This window comes from Lactuca sativa, chromosome 8 (assembly GCF_002870075.4).
Source record: "Lactuca sativa cultivar Salinas chromosome 8, Lsat_Salinas_v11, whole genome shotgun sequence".
In the NCBI taxonomy this organism is placed as follows: Eukaryota; Viridiplantae; Streptophyta; class Magnoliopsida; order Asterales; family Asteraceae; genus Lactuca; species Lactuca sativa.
Window position 1 is genome coordinate 31,009,932 of NC_056630.2, and position 17,980 is coordinate 31,027,911.

At 33.2% G+C, this 17,980-nt stretch overlaps 2 protein-coding genes and 1 long non-coding RNA gene across 3 annotated transcripts in view; 1 reads left to right on the forward strand and 2 right to left on the reverse strand.

Moving 5' to 3' along the window:
- Positions 1-6,358: 6,358 nt before the first annotated feature.
- On the reverse strand, positions 6,359-8,289 carry LOC122195503 (uncharacterized). Its single transcript, XR_006185746.2, has 2 exons — positions 7,966-8,289; positions 6,359-6,541 (listed from the first exon to the last, which is right to left on the reverse strand). It is a non-coding gene; the product is annotated as an uncharacterized LOC122195503 (long non-coding RNA).
- Positions 8,290-12,720: 4,431 nt separating this feature from the next.
- LOC111900775 (sterol 3-beta-glucosyltransferase UGT80A2) lies at positions 12,721-14,503 on the forward strand. The gene is made up of 6 exons (XM_023896654.1): positions 12,721-12,789; positions 12,871-13,048; positions 13,124-13,254; positions 14,004-14,216; positions 14,311-14,363; positions 14,443-14,503. Exons 1-6 carry the CDS (start codon positions 12,721-12,723, stop codon positions 14,501-14,503), a joined length of 705 nt encoding a protein of 234 aa, XP_023752422.1.
- Positions 14,504-16,850: 2,347 nt separating this feature from the next.
- Positions 16,851-17,980, reverse strand: part of LOC111900751 (cytochrome P450 94C1) — a 29,182-nt gene continuing 28,052 nt past the window's right edge. The window contains 3 exon segments of the mRNA XM_052766343.1: positions 16,851-16,946; positions 16,948-17,093; positions 17,096-17,975. Of these exon segments, the coding sequence (XP_052622303.1) occupies positions 16,893-16,946; positions 16,948-17,093; positions 17,096-17,975 (1,080 nt within the window). The 3' untranslated portion in view covers positions 16,851-16,892.

The window sequence follows — 17,980 nt, forward strand, 5'->3', positions numbered from 1 at the left end:
TATGCGTTTGGTCCCTACTATTTGTTTTTGTTACCCACTTGGTCTATATCTTACCTAAAAAGACTATTATTTAAATAGTAAAATATGGTGGGGGTATGTAAGGTAAGGTGAAGGGGTGGTTTGTGGTGTGTTTATTTAAATAAATTAAAAAATCAAGGGCAAATTCATCTTTTTAAGTAATACAGGGACCAAACATATAACAAAAATAAACAATAGAGACCTTCTGAGTTAAAAAAATAAGTTAGGGACCAAACATGCAAATTAACCTAAACCATAGGGATCATTCGTATAATTTACTCTTTTAGATAAATTATTTTTTTACCATCTATAAATATTATCTATTTAACCTTCAAATTCCCTCAACTTTCTATCATTTTACTACCTTCCAATACTTTGTTAAATAAATGAGATTCAAACAATTCTTCTAACAACACCACCCTATGATCCAATGGAAACTAATATTCTGTTACTAGTTCAAACACATTTATTAGAAACATTTTTGGTTTCGATCCTTTAATAGCATTTTACTGGTCACAAATAGCTACACGACTTGGTTTATTCATCCAACTACTTTCAGTTTCAAGGTATGAAATTGTTTTATTCTATATCAAACCTAACCACAACCCTATTCACCAACTTCTCGACCCTAGTTATATAGGGTATTCATTTTATTTTCATCAATAAATAAAAAAGGATAATTAGCCATTTATATCTTTTTCAATTCGGAATAAAATATAGATTTGAAGGAAAATTCTTGGTGAAACTAATACAACTAAAAAGGTTATAAATTAAACTATTTAATGGTATTACTAACATGGATTAACAAGATATGTATGTTATGAACTTGGATTAAATACATTTACCTTCTATTAGTTTTTGACGAATTATGATATTAGGGTTTCAATATTAGAAATAAGATTATTTAATAAATCTTAAATGATGTAAACTGTGTAAAGTGTTAAGTGAACAAAAACACAAGTAATTCAGTTGAAATTAGAACAATAGTTGTGCGACAATATTGTATTAGAGAAGTTCAGATATTTAAAATAACTATTGGTTAGATTCTATATTTCGCATGTTTAATGAGTAGAAATTATGTTTTGTAATTGAATTACACGAAAATTATGAAAATAATAATTGTATAATTCCTAAGTTATATTTAGATATATGAAGAAAATATGTTAGAATAGAAGCATTTGAATGAATATAACGATATGGTTAATATGTGTTGAATGCAATTTTTAATGGAACATATCGGACTTACCTTCAGCATGTGTATAGAGAGCACACTAAAATGATGGATTGATGAAAACTTCAACAAGTGGCCAAAGAAATTTACACCATTGTTACTTTAATTTGTATGATTGTAGTAGTTACATAGTTGATATAAGTTTATTCACTACAAACAACATCTATGTAGTTAGGGTTTTGACATTATTGTGTGTTAAAAATCTTCTAATAAAGAGTGTAGGGTGATATTTGTAGTGAAGTTTCTTTGTTTAATGTACAAACGGTTTTATTGAGTGTGTATGTGTGTGTGTGTGTGTGTGTGAGTGTATGTGTGTGTGAGCTGTGTGCATAATGACTAATGAGCCTCACACCACTTGATAACCAATATACACGGGTCACAATAGATCCATGGGTTAAGACAGATCTGCGTGTCCCATTAGAAACTTGGAACATAATTGGCAAATACAATCCAAAACACCACATAGATTGTCATAATCTACCCTTATATAAAAAAGCTTATTTTGAGTAATAAATGTTAATTTTGTTATTATAAGAATTTAATACATTCAATACCCCTCTCAAACTTAATTCATTTTAGATAAACAAAAAAATATTTTTTTGAAAAAAGATCAACTAGCCGAAGACAATAGTTAAAAAATTATGTTGTATTGAACCTAAAGATTTTGCTAGAATATCAACATTTTGATGAGTGGTATCCACCTTTGTCACTTATAAAATACCACATTCAATTTTTCCCTAACAAAATGTAAATCGATTTCAAATTTTTTTTCATGAAATACATGATTTAAAGCAAGTTTTATAGTTGATTCATTATCATGGAAAACATTGACCGGAGTCAAATTATTACTTCCTAGATCACACAACAACTTCAAAATCCAAAGTATTTCACAGGTTATAGCTTGTAAAACACGATATTCAAAGTCAGTTGAAGGTCTAGATACAATGCTTTGTTTATTGCTTCCCCAAGAAACAAGAGAATTTTAAAAATAAACATGGTAACCAGTTACAGACCTACATGTATTCAGACACAACCCAATTAGCATCTACGAAGACAACAATACCAAGTTTCATTGTTTTCTTAATATGCACACCTTTCCCTAAACTAGATTTTAAATACCTTAATTAAAAGTCTTAAGGAAATATCAAAATGAGACTTACAAGGTTTATGTATATGTTGACGCAATAACTAAACTACATATAAAATGTCAGGTCTAGTAATGTTTAAATAAATTAGTTATCCAATTAACTTCTAAAATTCAATCATATTAATCGGGTTATCTGAACTATCAGATCATATTCCCTTTTAAAAGTTAAGTTAGCTTCATGGGTTATTTTAAACAGGTTTGCATCGAAGCATACCAAATCATGTAATAATTTAAGACAATACTTTATTTGATTTAAACAAACTCTATTTTCAGTCTTAATAACTTAATACCTAGAAAATACTTTAACTCACCTAACTCTTAAATTAAAAACTAAGATTTAAGGAAAACTTTGGCCTTATCTAACTCTTCTTTATAGTTTATTGTTAGAATTATATCATCAACATAAACAAGAAGAATAACAGTTGAATTATTTTTGTTCCTAACAAGTAGAATAAGAATTCATACTTTGTTTAAAACTAAAAACAAAAAGAGAGGAACATAATTTTTAATTCCACTTTCTAAGGGTTGTTTAAGCACATATAGGGATTTTATTAACTTGCTAACTCTATTAGAGGTTGTTTGATAGTTGTTGACTGAGTACGATCTGATCGAGTCAAAGCCTAACTAGGTCGGAAGCTTTGAGTGTATTTACTTCTAACCAAAACCATGTTGTTTGATTAATTATCTGACTGACTATGATGAATGATAAAAATGACCATTTTACTCTTCTATTTTGTTTTACCATAATCTATATATGTTAACTTTTGACGGTGGTAATCATCCGATAATATAAATAAATCGTATAAAATGTTCTATGATAAGCCATACATCTCAAATCATGCCATTTCATTGCAATTGTATATCATAACACCAACTATTTTTAGTCATGCCATACATCTTAAATCATGATAAGCCATATATCTCAAGTAATAGAAGTTAAACAAAATTGTGTTTAATTTTCTTCAAAATAGAAGCATTTTTCCCATTATGTTGACATTTGAGAAGGACCCAACCAGATCTTGCATGTAGGGTAGATAAGAATTCCTCCTAACCATTTCATTTTCAACTCTTCTTTACATGTAAAACAATTCATGTACATGAGTTTGCACCTTAAAGTTGGCCTTCATGCCATCTTGATTATGATCAGATTCATGTAACCTGCTATGATCTCCAACATCATTACCCCAAAACCATAAACATCACTCTTCACATAAAAACTACCTTTAATTTCAATTTGCAAAAGAATAATATATTTATAACTTATTATATAAAATATTACTAACAATGATATAACAACACCTAATGGAAAATTCCAAACTGTTATGTAAACACACAAAATTAACAAGTTCACTTTTGTCTGAGAAAAGTGTGAGTGAGAATTGACAAGTATGAGAGATTACCATGAATATAATAACCTGTAAAAATTGGGAAATCCTAAATCGTGAGTTTTATCTATTTTTTTCTCACATTGTAAAACATTAGCAACCTGTCAAATTAATCGCCAAAAGAAGATAGTTTCTTTATTTTGATGCAAAGATGATAATAGCTTAATAGAACATAATCCAGCCCAATGTTGTAAAAAGCATTCGACGTTAGCTAGTCGGTGGATTGGGTTCAAGGGATTAATCGGCTAGGCAGAGATTAATCGGAGAATTAATCGGGGACCATTAATTGCTAATTTGTTGAATTTTAAAATATTAAATATGACTAATATCATGTCAAAGTTCGTAAATACCACTAATATGATAACAAAAATAGGTTAATATAATTAATACAACACTAATCATGCCTCAAATAGTTTCCACTGAGATAAAACTTATTCAAAATGTTAAAATTTCATCATTTTATAATGTTTCATTCATTATGTATGTAGGGATTAATCGTTAGGCACCCCCTAATCGGTCGAGTAGCGCCTAGGGATTAATCGAAGATTAATCGGGACCTAATCGGAATTTTTACAACAGTGATCCAGCCTAATACCACCGATATATCAGTGCAAAAGAAGACTTTAAATTCACTGTATACCTTTTGATGACCTTGGTCACTCTCTAATGGAAGCACACTTTCTTATTTATGTTATCAATCTGCTGCTGAGGTGGCCCTAAATAACCCTAATATGGTGAGTAAGCTTGAAAAATTGGAAAGGGGGTATATTCGGTCTAAAGAAATTAGGAATCCTTTTCTCACCTGCGATTTTGAAACCAAACATTGATGGACAGATAGAATGCAGCAACATGAGAGTTGGGGAGAAGGTTCTGTTTTGGAGAGGATGACATGGAGGAGGTGGTCGGCAAGGCTGATGTCGGAGCTGCAATGAAGCCATTCTTGGGAGGTGCTAGAGTGAAGACTCTTTCAATAAGAAAGAGAAGGGACAATCAGTGAAATTGATGCAAATGATGAGTCAGCAAGATTTTCTTCTCGATCCCGGTTAGCTATTTACTAGCCATCACTGACCGAGTAAGAGCAAAAACATTTGCATCAAACGGCCCGACTCGGACCGGGTCAATAAAAGTTCTGATCGGACCGGGTCAGAAAAAGCTCTGACCGGACCCGGTCAAAGAAAATCAAGCAAAATCTTACCCCCTTTAGAATAATATCTTTAGGTAAACTCACATAAACACCCTCATTTAAATCACCATACAATAAAGCATTATTAATTCCGAGTTGAATAAGAGGCGAAGAATTATTTATAGCTAAAGTAATAATAACTCGAATAATAAAAATCTACGCTACAAGATAAAATGTCTCCTTATAATGAATTCCTACCCTTTGGTTGTAACCTTTAGCTACAAACCTAATTTTAATTCTTTCTACTTCCCCAATTTTTGTACAACTACATCCTATCAAACAAATGATATATACTATAATACATAGTCACTACAAGAATATGGAGCTATTGTGATGACACCTATGCCGACGACGCATGTCGTCGCTACAAGTCTGGATATGTCGATGACTTGTCACTATGCCTTTTGCCAACTTTGACCAAATTTATTTGACCAGAAGATCTGTATCGACAACATGTCGTCGCTACTGTTCTAGCGGGAACGACCAAAATATTAGCGGTATTTTGAAAACCTAAGCCGACGACATGTTGTCGGTATAGGTGATGAGAAATCTATTTTCCATTTATTTTTATTCTATCGTGCAGAATATCAGAACGACGTCGTTTTTGGGAAGCTATCCCAACAATACATCGTTGGCATGTCACGTGGCGATCCGCATGAAATGTCTATCCCACGTCGGTACAGCTTCTTATTTTTTTCAGCAAAAAACGGAACGACGTCGTTTATGTAGACCCCGTACCGACAGCTTGTCGTCGGCATAAGGATTTACCCCTAACAGAACGCGATGAGGAACCAGTTTCTCTCTCGACGGAAATCGCAATCGGCCCTCTATAACTGACGATGAGCAGCAGGTAATCACTCCTTCCAGCTTTTTACTCCTAATTTTTTCTTTGTTGCTATTTTTTCAAAGTTTTAACCCATTTTTTTTGTGTTAACAGCCGTTCACCACCGTCCATCCTTCACCACCTTCGGCCTTCCCCACCGACGAATCCACCCTCATTCCAACTTCTCTCCTTCACCACTACAACCGTTAAGAATTTGGGGGGTTTTTCGTTTTTTTTCCTGATTTTGTGCTTACAATTTTCATTTTATGTTTCATGTACTTCCGGTTCCAAGGGGAAGATCTCGGGATGACTGCATCGCACACACCACTTCCACTTTATAGAAATCACTCTGATTATTATGTTATTGAGATACTATTTTCATTTGAGATGTATGAATAATGTTTTTGGAATACTGGTTTATTTAAATTAAAAATGAAATTTTTAGATCATATTTTTGGGACGTTACAATATTTTTAACAACTCCTTAGTTTGAGTTCAAACACACTCGAGAGTGTGTCTCAATCCCTCAAACCAAGACTCTAATACCAACTTGTAACGTCATAAAAATTCATGGTAAAAAAATTATTTTTAGAATAATCCAAAAACCAACATTCATTCATTTCCAATAAAAAGATAATCGGAATATGATAATGTATCCTCAAACAACAATAGAAAATCAAAGGGTAATACATAAATAAAATCTGGGGTGTGCAATGCGATCATGCCAAGCTCTTTCCTTTTGAACCAAAAGTACCTGAAAACAATTTAAACACAAATCACAATAAAAAAGCTTAGTGATTTCCCTCAAAATACCATATTTCAAACAAGAACGAACCTAACCCAACATACATTCTTTGGTCCCAGCCCAAACAGTCGGGCCCAACCCATGTCATTCGGGCCCCGCCCATATAATCAGGCTCTACCCATATAAAACATACATACACATGTAATAGTCATAAAGTTAGCTAGCATCCTACAAACATAATCATGGGTTTTGTACATTGTTGGTCCATGTGTTAGATCTTATTAGCTTCTTGGTTTCATGTTCTTTTGTCCCATAATCATGGGTTTTATGAGTATGAGCTACTCCAGACCTTGTGGTTGTCATTTCTTGTTGTTTTTGAGGTTGATAAGTCATAAAAATGAGATCTTGGTTGTTTCCATTCACCAATGCATGAGTTTTTGGATATTAGAAGGTGTCAGGAAACTAGGGTTTCGTTTTGAGCTCTATTTAGCCATGTAAAGTCATACAGTTAAGAACTTTATCACTTAAGACGATTATTAGGACCGGATCTGAGGAAAGGTTGGATGTTCCTACAAACATAATCATGGGTTTTGTACATACACATGTATATTTTGAAGGAAACATATTAAAATTTGAAAAATATAAGGAAACAAATTAATGACACATTAATTACTTTCTATAACCTAAAAATTAGATAGTTATTTAAGAAAATCAAAAATTATCACAAATTGACAAATGGAAATTAATTTCTAAGAATTAACCACAAAATTACATGTGTCAAAATGAATGAAAATGTGACATGTGGCAAAAGGATTTTCATTTATTAGTATGACTAGTTGTGAAACACGTATATTATACAGGTTAATTAAAACATAATGTTAAACAGGAGCGATTAAATGAAGAATTTATTTGAATTTGAAATATGAAATAAGTGAAAATTATGAAAATAAAAAACATGCAAAAAATAAATTAATTAAAATTATGTGTTTAATTGTTAGACTCATGTACTAAACGATTGATTATAATAAAATGTTAAATACAAATGTTTAAAGTGTAAATTTATTTGAAATTGAAATTGAAATTTCAAATTTGAAATTTGAAATTTGAAATTAATAGTTATTATAGTAGGTTTAATTTATAAAAACTAAATTAATGATATAGTGGAAATGAATAATGAAGTAATTGACAAATGGAAAATAAATATATTTCAAAATTATGACAAAATGACATGTGGCCAAATAAATGAGAGAATGACAAGTGGTGATAACATTTTCATTTATTAGGGTAGAGATCGGTTTTCTAAAAATAGTAAAAAAAAAGGCAACAGAAACTTTAAAATTGTGAATAAACTTAAAACTATTTTTAACCCACCAATGATCATTTTGCAAAGTATGAGACGATTAAATCTAACATAGAAGGAAAGGTGTTACAACATTTGACGATTTAGATTCCCATGGAAGATGGAAGTTGATGAAGTGATGCATGAAGCTCCAAAGGAGAAGCTCTCTACAAGTATCCACCAAGCAAGGTTAAACCACCAAAAACGCTAATCTTCACTTATATATAAGTTTTTTTTTAAGTCTTAAGACATATACCAAAAAATTCTTAGGGAGAAGCAACTTATAAACCTTCAAATCTAGCACCAATTTGCAAGAAAAGAGAGAGAGAGAGAGAGAAAGAGAGAGAGAGGGAGAGAGAGAGAGAGGATATATATATATATATATATATATATATATATATAGAGAGAGAGAGAGAGAGAGAGAAAGAGAGAAAGAGCTCATATTATTGAAATATTGCATCCTTTTAAAGGAAAAAAAACATGTTCAAAAACTAGCTATTTTTTTGACCGACACTTCTTTATATTTACTTCCACAAATCACCAATTCAAAGAAGTCATTTAATGAAAATATGAAACCATCTTATGACATGTAAAGATGTAAGAAGCAAGACTACACTCAAACCCCTTTTAAGCAACTCATGGTTTTGATGAGTCAAATTGGGCCAAGTGTCTTTTACTCAAGGTATAAGTAGCTACTTACACCATAACGAAATGGTTACTAGTTTTATTCTCTTTTATTATCATTTCTTAATTAGTTGTTAAAATATTATTTTCATACAATAATAATTCTTCAATTAAATCTCCAATTAAATGCAAGTGTTGTAGGGATAAGTATGGTGCAGTTTGATGTGGTTTTAGGGCAAATCGAACCGCAAATCGCAAGATGCGTTTTTGAATTCTAAAAACCGTTGGGTTCAGTTTTTCAATGGTTCGACATTGTGGTTTTTGAGTGCGGTTTCGGTTTGTTACCGGTTCGGTGTCGATTTTAAATCGAGTAAAACATATTGTGCGGTTTTTTATGTTCACCGGTATGATTTTTTTAACCGTGGTGTTCATGTGAAGATTTATGATTGTATGACATGTTCTAATTTCGTTTCATCACATTTAGAAGTTGTAATTTTGATTTTTTTTATGTTGTTTATTTGATCACTTCATTTTCAACCCATATTCTCAAGCTTTTTTTTATTCAATTTGTGTTTAGAAGTTACAAGCTTGAAAGTTGTAGCCCACATAATATTTACACTTTACACATAATCATTAAGTCACAAACACAAACTGACAAACTCACATATTAAACCTAATATATAATTACTAATTACCGTCAGGTTCAATATATAATATATGTATAAATTATAATTTATTAGTTTTTTAAATAATATGTATAACTGTATAATATAAATTAGCGATTTATTTTATTGTTAATAAGCTTGTGGTATGATTCGGTTTTGGTGGTCCGGTTTCTAGATAAAAACCGCACAACACCAATAAGTTCGTGTTTTCAAAAAAATAAAATCCGCACCATCGGTTTTTGCGTCGGATTCAGTTTTTTGGTTACGGTTTATTGCGGTTTTTCTTTTATCGTTTTGGTCTTTGCTCACCCCTAAAGTGTTGAATATATTTACTAATAATCAAATTACTTAATAAATAAATTAATAGTAACTTGCTATTAAATATGACCTTATAGGATCATATGTCATTATCAAATATCATTGTATAATGACTTTTAAACATAAAAATCTTTAAACACGTTGGTCTTACCATTTTTAGGTGTCAATGTTACATGATCAAATTTCTAGCATGCAACAGAAACAAACAAACATAGAAGAACAAATTGTTATGATTTTGTGACAATTCAACCTTTCCGCTAATCCACAAAGTAGTTTTTGTTTAAACATTTAATAATTGGATTTCTTAGTTTTTCTTAAACATTTGGTAATTATATGTACTTGTGTGTATTTGACATATTTTGTTGTAATGTTTAATTAGTTTTACGTTAGAATATGAATATTATCATAAGTTTATGTCGGGCATCGACATATATGGTCAAGCGGGGCGTCGACATATATGGTCAAACAGGTTATGTCAATATTCTAGTCGGTGGTATGTCATATAACACTTTTTTCGGTAAATCATCGGTAAGTTGGTCCGCAAAAATCCGTCGGTATATGGGGTCAAACTAGGTCAAAGGGTTTTGTCGGTATTTTGTGGGTGTATTTGCAACCAATCATTCCGTCAAAACTTCGTCACTAATTGCGTCGAAATCCGTCAAGGGAACGGCCCCACACCCCACAAAGGATGCCTCCTAGACCTGGGGGTGATACCCTTTGAAATCCCACCATGAAAGATTTCACGAACCCCATGTTCTCGAGTCCTCATTAGTTATCAGAGTGTGCATTCCATATTTCCTATACACCTCAAAATATAATCAAATGAACTCAACTTGTCTCGAAGAAAATCATGACTACACCATGTATTGATGACTACAACTCTTGGTGTTTCTTGTATTAGGCCTCTTTGGACATTTTTACAACGTGTATTACATGTGGCAAATATCCAGCTATCTCCTAAAATAGATATTATTTTATCACAGGCTCCATGAACAGCCGTATAAAAATTGCCCATCCTCAATGTGGCCTTTGACAAGGATGGATCTCTAGGACCACACTATAAATTAAATAGAATAGAAAGCATGGTCAGGGCAAAGAAGAAACAATGATGTGTATATATATGTACCTACCTACATGTGCATTAAAAGGATGGAAAATCACTGTTAGTGATCAACTTAAAAATATATATATACAGTAAAATACATCATTTAAATTTGTAACATTTAATTAACAAAAAAACAAAAAAATAACTTCTAATTTAGCAGTATCAAATGTTTTCATCTTTAATCAAACATAAATAAAATTAAATAGTAGTTTAGGTAGATTAGATTTGCTGATAAAAAAATTAATAAACATTTACATTTACTCTTTAAAATTTTTTCATTGAACACACAAAAAGAATAAAAGATTGATATCAAACATATGTGGGGACGAAATAATTTTTAATTTAGAGTGCAATTACTGCAATGCCTTTTCTATATCCCATTGATAATTAATGTCACATTGATTATCAACTTTCCAGCCTCTTAATAACAAGGAACGTTCGTCCATGTAAAGGGCCCCGTTATAGTAACATGTGACCACAACGACAGGACAACCACCAGCAGTTCATGTGTTCCATTGTTCACCATACGTTAATTTGCATATTACTCAAAAATTTCAGGTGGCCAAAAACGGCAAGTCACATGATATGCATGTCGTTCCTTTTTTACTTCACGTGATGCAACACATGTGGTCCCAAAATGAACATTGTTCCATGTAAATCCTACTCAAATATATAGATTTGTGTTATTTGACTTGGAGCATATATATATATATATATATATATATATATATATATATATATATATATATATATATATATATATATATATATATATATATATATATATATATATATATATATATATATATATATATATATATATATATATATATATATAATAAGCAGTCGACACATGTATTAATTGGAGCATATAGTAGAATTTTGTTCAACTTCAAATATAAGTACGTACTTTCACTACTAGAAAAAGCCCTTTAATGACGCGCAAACAATGACACTCGCTGATAGATGACGCGTATTGGTGTGTGCCCTATAAAATAATGTCAATTTTGCAAAATCTGAAGGATAGTGGAGACGCATTTGTGCGTGCCCTAAAATTAGTGTAAGAAAAGAAAAAAAAGAAATGCGGAGGACATCTTTCATAAAGTGTGCGTCCTCTAAATGTGTCGCTTTATATTTTTTTGCCTAAACGCGCGTTTTTAAAGGGGGAAAACAAAATCATCTGAAATTCTAAAATTTTGAAGAACCCCGCTTCTACCCTCTCTCCGTAATATCTCCCTTTTCATTCACTCCTTCCTTCTCTCTGTAAACCCTAAGCCATCGCCACTGCCACCGCCATTGAACCTTAAAAACTCAATCCACACTAGAATCCTACAATAGAACCCTAATAATCCTTTTGAATCAGAACATCCTTTTGAATCGGCTCGTCTTCCATTACCTCTGCACTCTCTCTCTCTCTCTCTCCATCTCTCTCTCTCTCTCTCTCTCTCTCTCTCTCTCTGTGTGTGTGCAAGCCCTAAGTTGCCACCACCAACATCGAACCCGATAAGCTTTAAGAGTTTGAGTGCATCTAGAAACCTAAGCACACACTTCCGCCATCTCAAGATACCGGTTCAAGATCGGAACGCCATGTCGTAGTCCACGATGCCATCATCGTCTCCACAAACCGCCGTCAATGGCTGAGAAAACAAATGTAACTGGGTCTCGAACGAAATCAAAGCCAAAGCTCGCCATCAACCTAAGCATACACTTCTGCCTTTTCCTCCAACCCATCTCTCCTCTCCGCCACCGTCGCTGACCTACGCGCCGCCTGTCAAGGAGACCCATCTGATCCTACTCCTTCTTGGTTCACTCCCAAAAGGTACATTCTTCATGTGTCTTCTCTTACAAATAAATTGTTTCTTCTTTCTGTCTTCACTTTGACATCCCTGCAACTTCAAGGCTTCAATCAGGTTTCATTATCTTCTCCTTATATAATGATTTCTTGTTTTTGTTTCTTCTACATTCTACCCTAGCTCCAGAGCAACTTGCTTGGTGTGGAATGGACAGTGTATTGCTGTATTGGGACGATATGCTTCTGATTGTGGGCCCTTATGGAGATCCAGTTCGCTATCTTGATGATGAACCCATTATCCTTATCCCAGAGTGTGATTGAGGTAGGATATTGTCTAACTTAAACATGGAGTTTCTTCAACAGGAGGAATTTCCTCATCCTCTATCCCGTGTCAAGCAATCAGCTGGATATGGAGTAAGTTCAATCATTAATATTAGTAGTTCTTTTAGTTTCTATTACATAATTAATTTTTGTATTTTACATGTGTTGTTGTAGTTTTCATATCAGATAGGTGACTCTTTAATCTGGCTTGGAATTCGAGACATGATAAATGATGTTTGGAAGAAAAAGTTGAATCTGCGACCTATCACTTATTCTAGTGGTTCTCAAGGCTCTGAGAATGATATTCCACATGGATACATATGGAGTCCTCATCTTGTTCCTAAACCAAAAGGTAAATTTTCCCTATATTAACTATTTATTAGACTTTATTATATGAGATGGATTAATCAAATCATAATATTAACAGATTGGGGACCTAAAATTTATGTGGTTGGATTTTGTTTCCTTGATCTCACATCAAACTACAAACCCCCTGAAGAACTTGTACGCTGGCTTGAAGCTGGCCCAAAGCCAATCTACATTGGCTTTGGTAACCTTGTGAGTTTTCTTTATCCATATAATTAGTTCTTTTATGCTTTTTATAATTTATATGATATATAAAAAAAAGTAATCTAACTTAATATTAGTGTCACTTTAGATATGATTAATATTAGTTTTCTTTATCTATATCATCTGTGGTGAGTCATTGTTGCCGCTTTATTTTTGGAGGTTTTATTCAACAGCCATATTGTTTACATGTTGAACCTTGATACAAACACTTTCATGCATATAGTTGGCTCACTAGAATCCGGATTAAAAGGCCTTGCCCAACAAATCAACAATGATTTGTTTCAGATGTTCTTGACCCATGATATTAATATAAAAACCCAAGTCCAACCAGTTTTCTTAAAATGTCGAAAAGATCACAAGACAAGTATCTTTTTAACACATGATTATATAATAATAATAACACCAACAAGACTAGAAACCAGCCCGTCCAGCAGGTCGGGAAGCCGACTTACTTTCTCTGTTTTTTAACTCCTCCCCAGAACAAGTACAAATGCAGCAGGTTGGTTTTGGTGTTAGTTCACCTATCTTTTCTTGATCACATCCTTTTCACTGTTATATAGTGTATTAATTAATTTGCTCTTAAGGTGTAAATCCTATGAGAAAGTCAGAAAGAAACTGATGTTATTGGAGGCTCCTAATGTGCTTACTATTTCATTGAAGAGATTTCATGTAATATTTTTTTACCAAAAGATATTTGTGCAAGTCTTATTATGTTACTGAATTTGATTGTATTACAGTGTGCTAAATTTGGGAAGCTGAACAAATCGGTTGAGTTCCCAGAGATTTTAGACATGGCTCCATATGTTAGTGGGTCAAGTGATAAGTCGCCAGTTTACAGGCTTTATGGGGTGGTGGTTCATGTAGATACAATGAATGATGCCTTTTCTGGTCATTATGTTTGCTATGTTAAGAATCATCACAACCAATGGTTCAAATTTAACGACACCATGGTATGTATTCACCACTTTTTTTTCTAAAATACCACCTTTCATTTCTTATGCTTATGTTTATATGAGTTATATCATGTCAATGTTGGTGAACGAGGTGGATCTTCAACATGTATTAACAAAAGGTGCATACATGCTCTTTTATGCAAGGTATTTTTATCTTTTTTTTATTTTATTTTATGTTATTAGTCAAGCAATTTCATTTTTTTTTGTTTGCTTTGTTTTTTAGATGCTCCCCACGAACCCCACGATCAATACGTAGCTCAATAATCCAGCATCAAGATGCATAAAAACACAAAACATTCGTTCACTCCACTGAACCTTCGCAGGCTTGTAATTACCAGCCGACTTCTTATCTTGGTTACCGATACCGAAGTCTGGAGTAGGAATCTTCCTCCTCCAGTGATAACTCGGGGTTCTTCTCAGACTCATGTTCTTGTAGCACATATAACAGCACCCAAAAGGACTCCAGTGATCACATTCCGGGTGACTGGGAACATGATTAAGCAGTTGTTTATGTGTTACCTAGAGAGAGAGAGAGAGAGGAAAAGGTCGGTGCAGTTATTTATGTGTTACCTAAAGAGCTATCATATCGACAGGGCCAGCGAGGGTTAGATTATGTCCTGATGGAGAATCTGCATAATTCAGTTTGCAACAAAAACTCATCACAATATTTTTTTAATTTGAGTCGAAAGAAAAAGACTTTTTTGTGAAGCTCACCAACATTGGATCCTACCTTATTGCACTTTCCAATTCTAGGATTTTTTTTGTGTGGTTTTGATGCTTTCCCAGAAACAAGGGTTTGTAGAGAAGTGGTAGTAGTAGCTTAAGTGTATCTTCCTCAAGATGAGCTAGCCCAATATGGGCTATGTGATGATGATGTTTACGATGATGTTTACTCAAGAAGAGTGACTGATAACTGGAGATAATTCATGAAAGGGAAGATTAATCGGACTAGGTTTTACTTCAACCAAGCCGAAGAAGGAGCTTCCAAGCTTGACAAAGATAACCTATGGCCGGTATGTTCATATTTAAATTTCAAATCTTTATTACTCCATTATTTATCCCAAAAAAGTTAATAAAAGTGTCTGTTTTTAATACACATGCATCTATTATCTCAAATCTTACATTTATTTTTATTTATGTTATTGTTTTTTCCAGCTTTCAGGTGTTGGTGTCAAGCTTGTTGGCAATACAGTGTGGAGTACCCTCTTTCATCAATTCTTGATAGTGATGTCACGTGAGAAATCATTTTTCTTTTTGTTAAACAAGTATTTATTATCATGTATTAGGTCAAACCATGGGTAAAAATAGCCTTGCCCCTAGTTCCGGGGTTGTCACAAAATACTTGAATTTTTAACTTTGTTTTTTGTTTCATTTAGTAATAATCCTTCTGAGGGGTTGTTTGTTGGGTTGCTTCTTTCAATGTCATTAACAACAGTGGTAAGTAAAATCTTACTACTATGAAACTTTTTTGCTTAAACCTACCTTATTGACCTGTAGTTGATTATACATTAAATTAATTATGCAGGTTTTGAAGTTTTTGATGGAAAAGAATAGTGTTAATGCTCTTCATAGAAAAGTATGTTGGTATTTTAGGAAATTTGGCTAATAATTTAGTTAATTATATAAAAAAATGTTGAAATGTTACATTTGTCTAATATTGGAATGATTATTTGTATTATTACATTTATCTACTATTGGAATGATTATTTGTATAACATTAACTTTTGTGTAGTGCATTGTATTATTTATAAATGGTATTTTATTTTCCATTATGTGACATGAAATGCAAATTTAATATGAAAATAAGTAAATTTATAAATAATTTTTTTAAAAAAAAAATTAAAATTACGATACGCAAAAATGTGTGTCACCTTCATTTATGACATCGCCTTTCTTGACAGGGGCTTTCTTGATACGCATTGCGTGTCATTAACACGCGCGTCGTAAGGTTACAACACGTGAATGCGTGTCGTCTTCCTTTATGACAGAGCCTCCTTGATACGCATTGCGTGTCGTAAACGCGCGTCGTAAACGCGCGTCGTATATACGCGTCGTAAATGCGCGTCGTCTCTCTTTATGACAGGGTCTTCCTTGACGCGCATTTGCGCGTCATCTGAGCCTTTTACGACGCACAATGAACGTTGTAAAATGCTGTTTTTCTAGTAGTGTTTCGAACCTTAATTAGAAGGTATGAAACCCACGGATAGTCCAGATAAAGATCTCGACAACTCTTACGTCATACTCATGGCAAGTGGCCTAATGGCGGTTGCATCTAATTAATCATCGGCCCAAATTTGTTGTTTCACTTATTACTTTGCTATTATTAACATTATATGCTAACTAAATGTACGTTGCATGTAATTTGGCTTCCATTCTGGATCATCTTATTAATATACTTTCTTTATCTTAAAAGATGGTCATAATAATAGGACATGCATGGCAAGTTGCTCAATATGTGTAGAAGTACGTTTAAGCAGAACTTTGATACAAGTATTTATTAAGCGTGAAATACAATACAAATGCTTATATATATATATATATATATATATATATATATATATATATAATATATATATATATATATATATATATATATATATATAAAAGATGGAAATCGGAGATAATACTCTCTGGATTATAAAAGATGGATTATATATTTTAAAGAAAGAAAAATCAATGACTTGCAACATGATTTCTCTCGCTAACAATGACTGGAAGCCCCATTCTTCACAGTGGCCGTTAACGCCGGTTCAAACTGAAGTTCACCATCCGAGTTTACAAGTCTAAAGCTAAACCGGGGTAACAAACATAGTACCACCGTTTTCATTTCCATCAATGCCATTTCCTTCCCCAAACAAGCCCTTAACCCGGCTTGAAAACTGGGTACTTAAATGGACTTTCTTGATTGAAGATCCCACCCTTCAACCACCTTTCCGGTTTAAACTCCTTGCAATCCTTGCCCCATATGGTTTCCATCCGACCCATTGCATATGGATGGAATGTGACCCTCGTTCCCTTTTTAACCAAGGTTCCATCGGGTAATCTATCGTCTTCAACTGCGAATTTGGAGTCAAACTGAATCGGCGGGTAGAGTCGCATGCTTTCGTATATTGCAGCTTGAAGATAGTCCAGCTTTTTCACTTGTTCGAACGTTGCAAATTCTTGATTCTCATTCACCAGTTGATCAAGTTCAAGCCTTATTTTGGACTCGACTTCTGGATGGTTTAAGATTAGCCAAAAGAAACTTGTTAAGGCTGAGGCAACTGTATCTCGTCCTGCAAGAACGAAGTTTATGATCACATCTCTAAGAAAGGTGTGGTCGTCGGATACCACCATGAATCTTGATAAAAGGTCCTGGTTCTTTGTAAACCCAACTTTCTTCTTTTGATTAATGACTTGCTCTATAAGAAAGTTAACATTTTGAACTGCTTCTTTGAGCTTTCTCTCCGATCCCATATTCAGTATCCTATTCGCCTTCCATATCAGTGGAGAAGCAGACAAAGCTCTCTTAGCCGACAATGTTGTGGCTAGATCAAACGAATCAGAGAATTGAGAAATATGAAAAGGTAATTCGGGTGAATTTAGATCTAAACCCAAAGAAAATCTACAAATATATTCAAATGAAAATTGTCTAAAGACAGATTGTAGATCCACTAAACCTCCATCTCTTTCTCTAGTAGCCGAAGATAGAAACGGGAGAAGTCGACTTTGAACGTGGTAACAGACATTCGCGAAGGCATTCGACACATTTCCGAGCTCCA

Coding starts and splice junctions, on each gene's coding strand:
- LOC111900775 (XM_023896654.1), top strand. CDS start 12,721: ATGGAGTTTCTTCAACAGGAGGAATTTCCTCATCCTCTATCCCGTGTC. Junction 13,255..14,003: donor ACATTGGCTTTGGTAACCTT/GTGAGTTTTCTT, acceptor ATTGTATTACAG/TGTGCTAAATTTGGGAAGCT. Junction 14,217..14,310: donor TCAAATTTAACGACACCATG/GTATGTATTCAC, acceptor TTGGTGAACGAG/GTGGATCTTCAACATGTATT.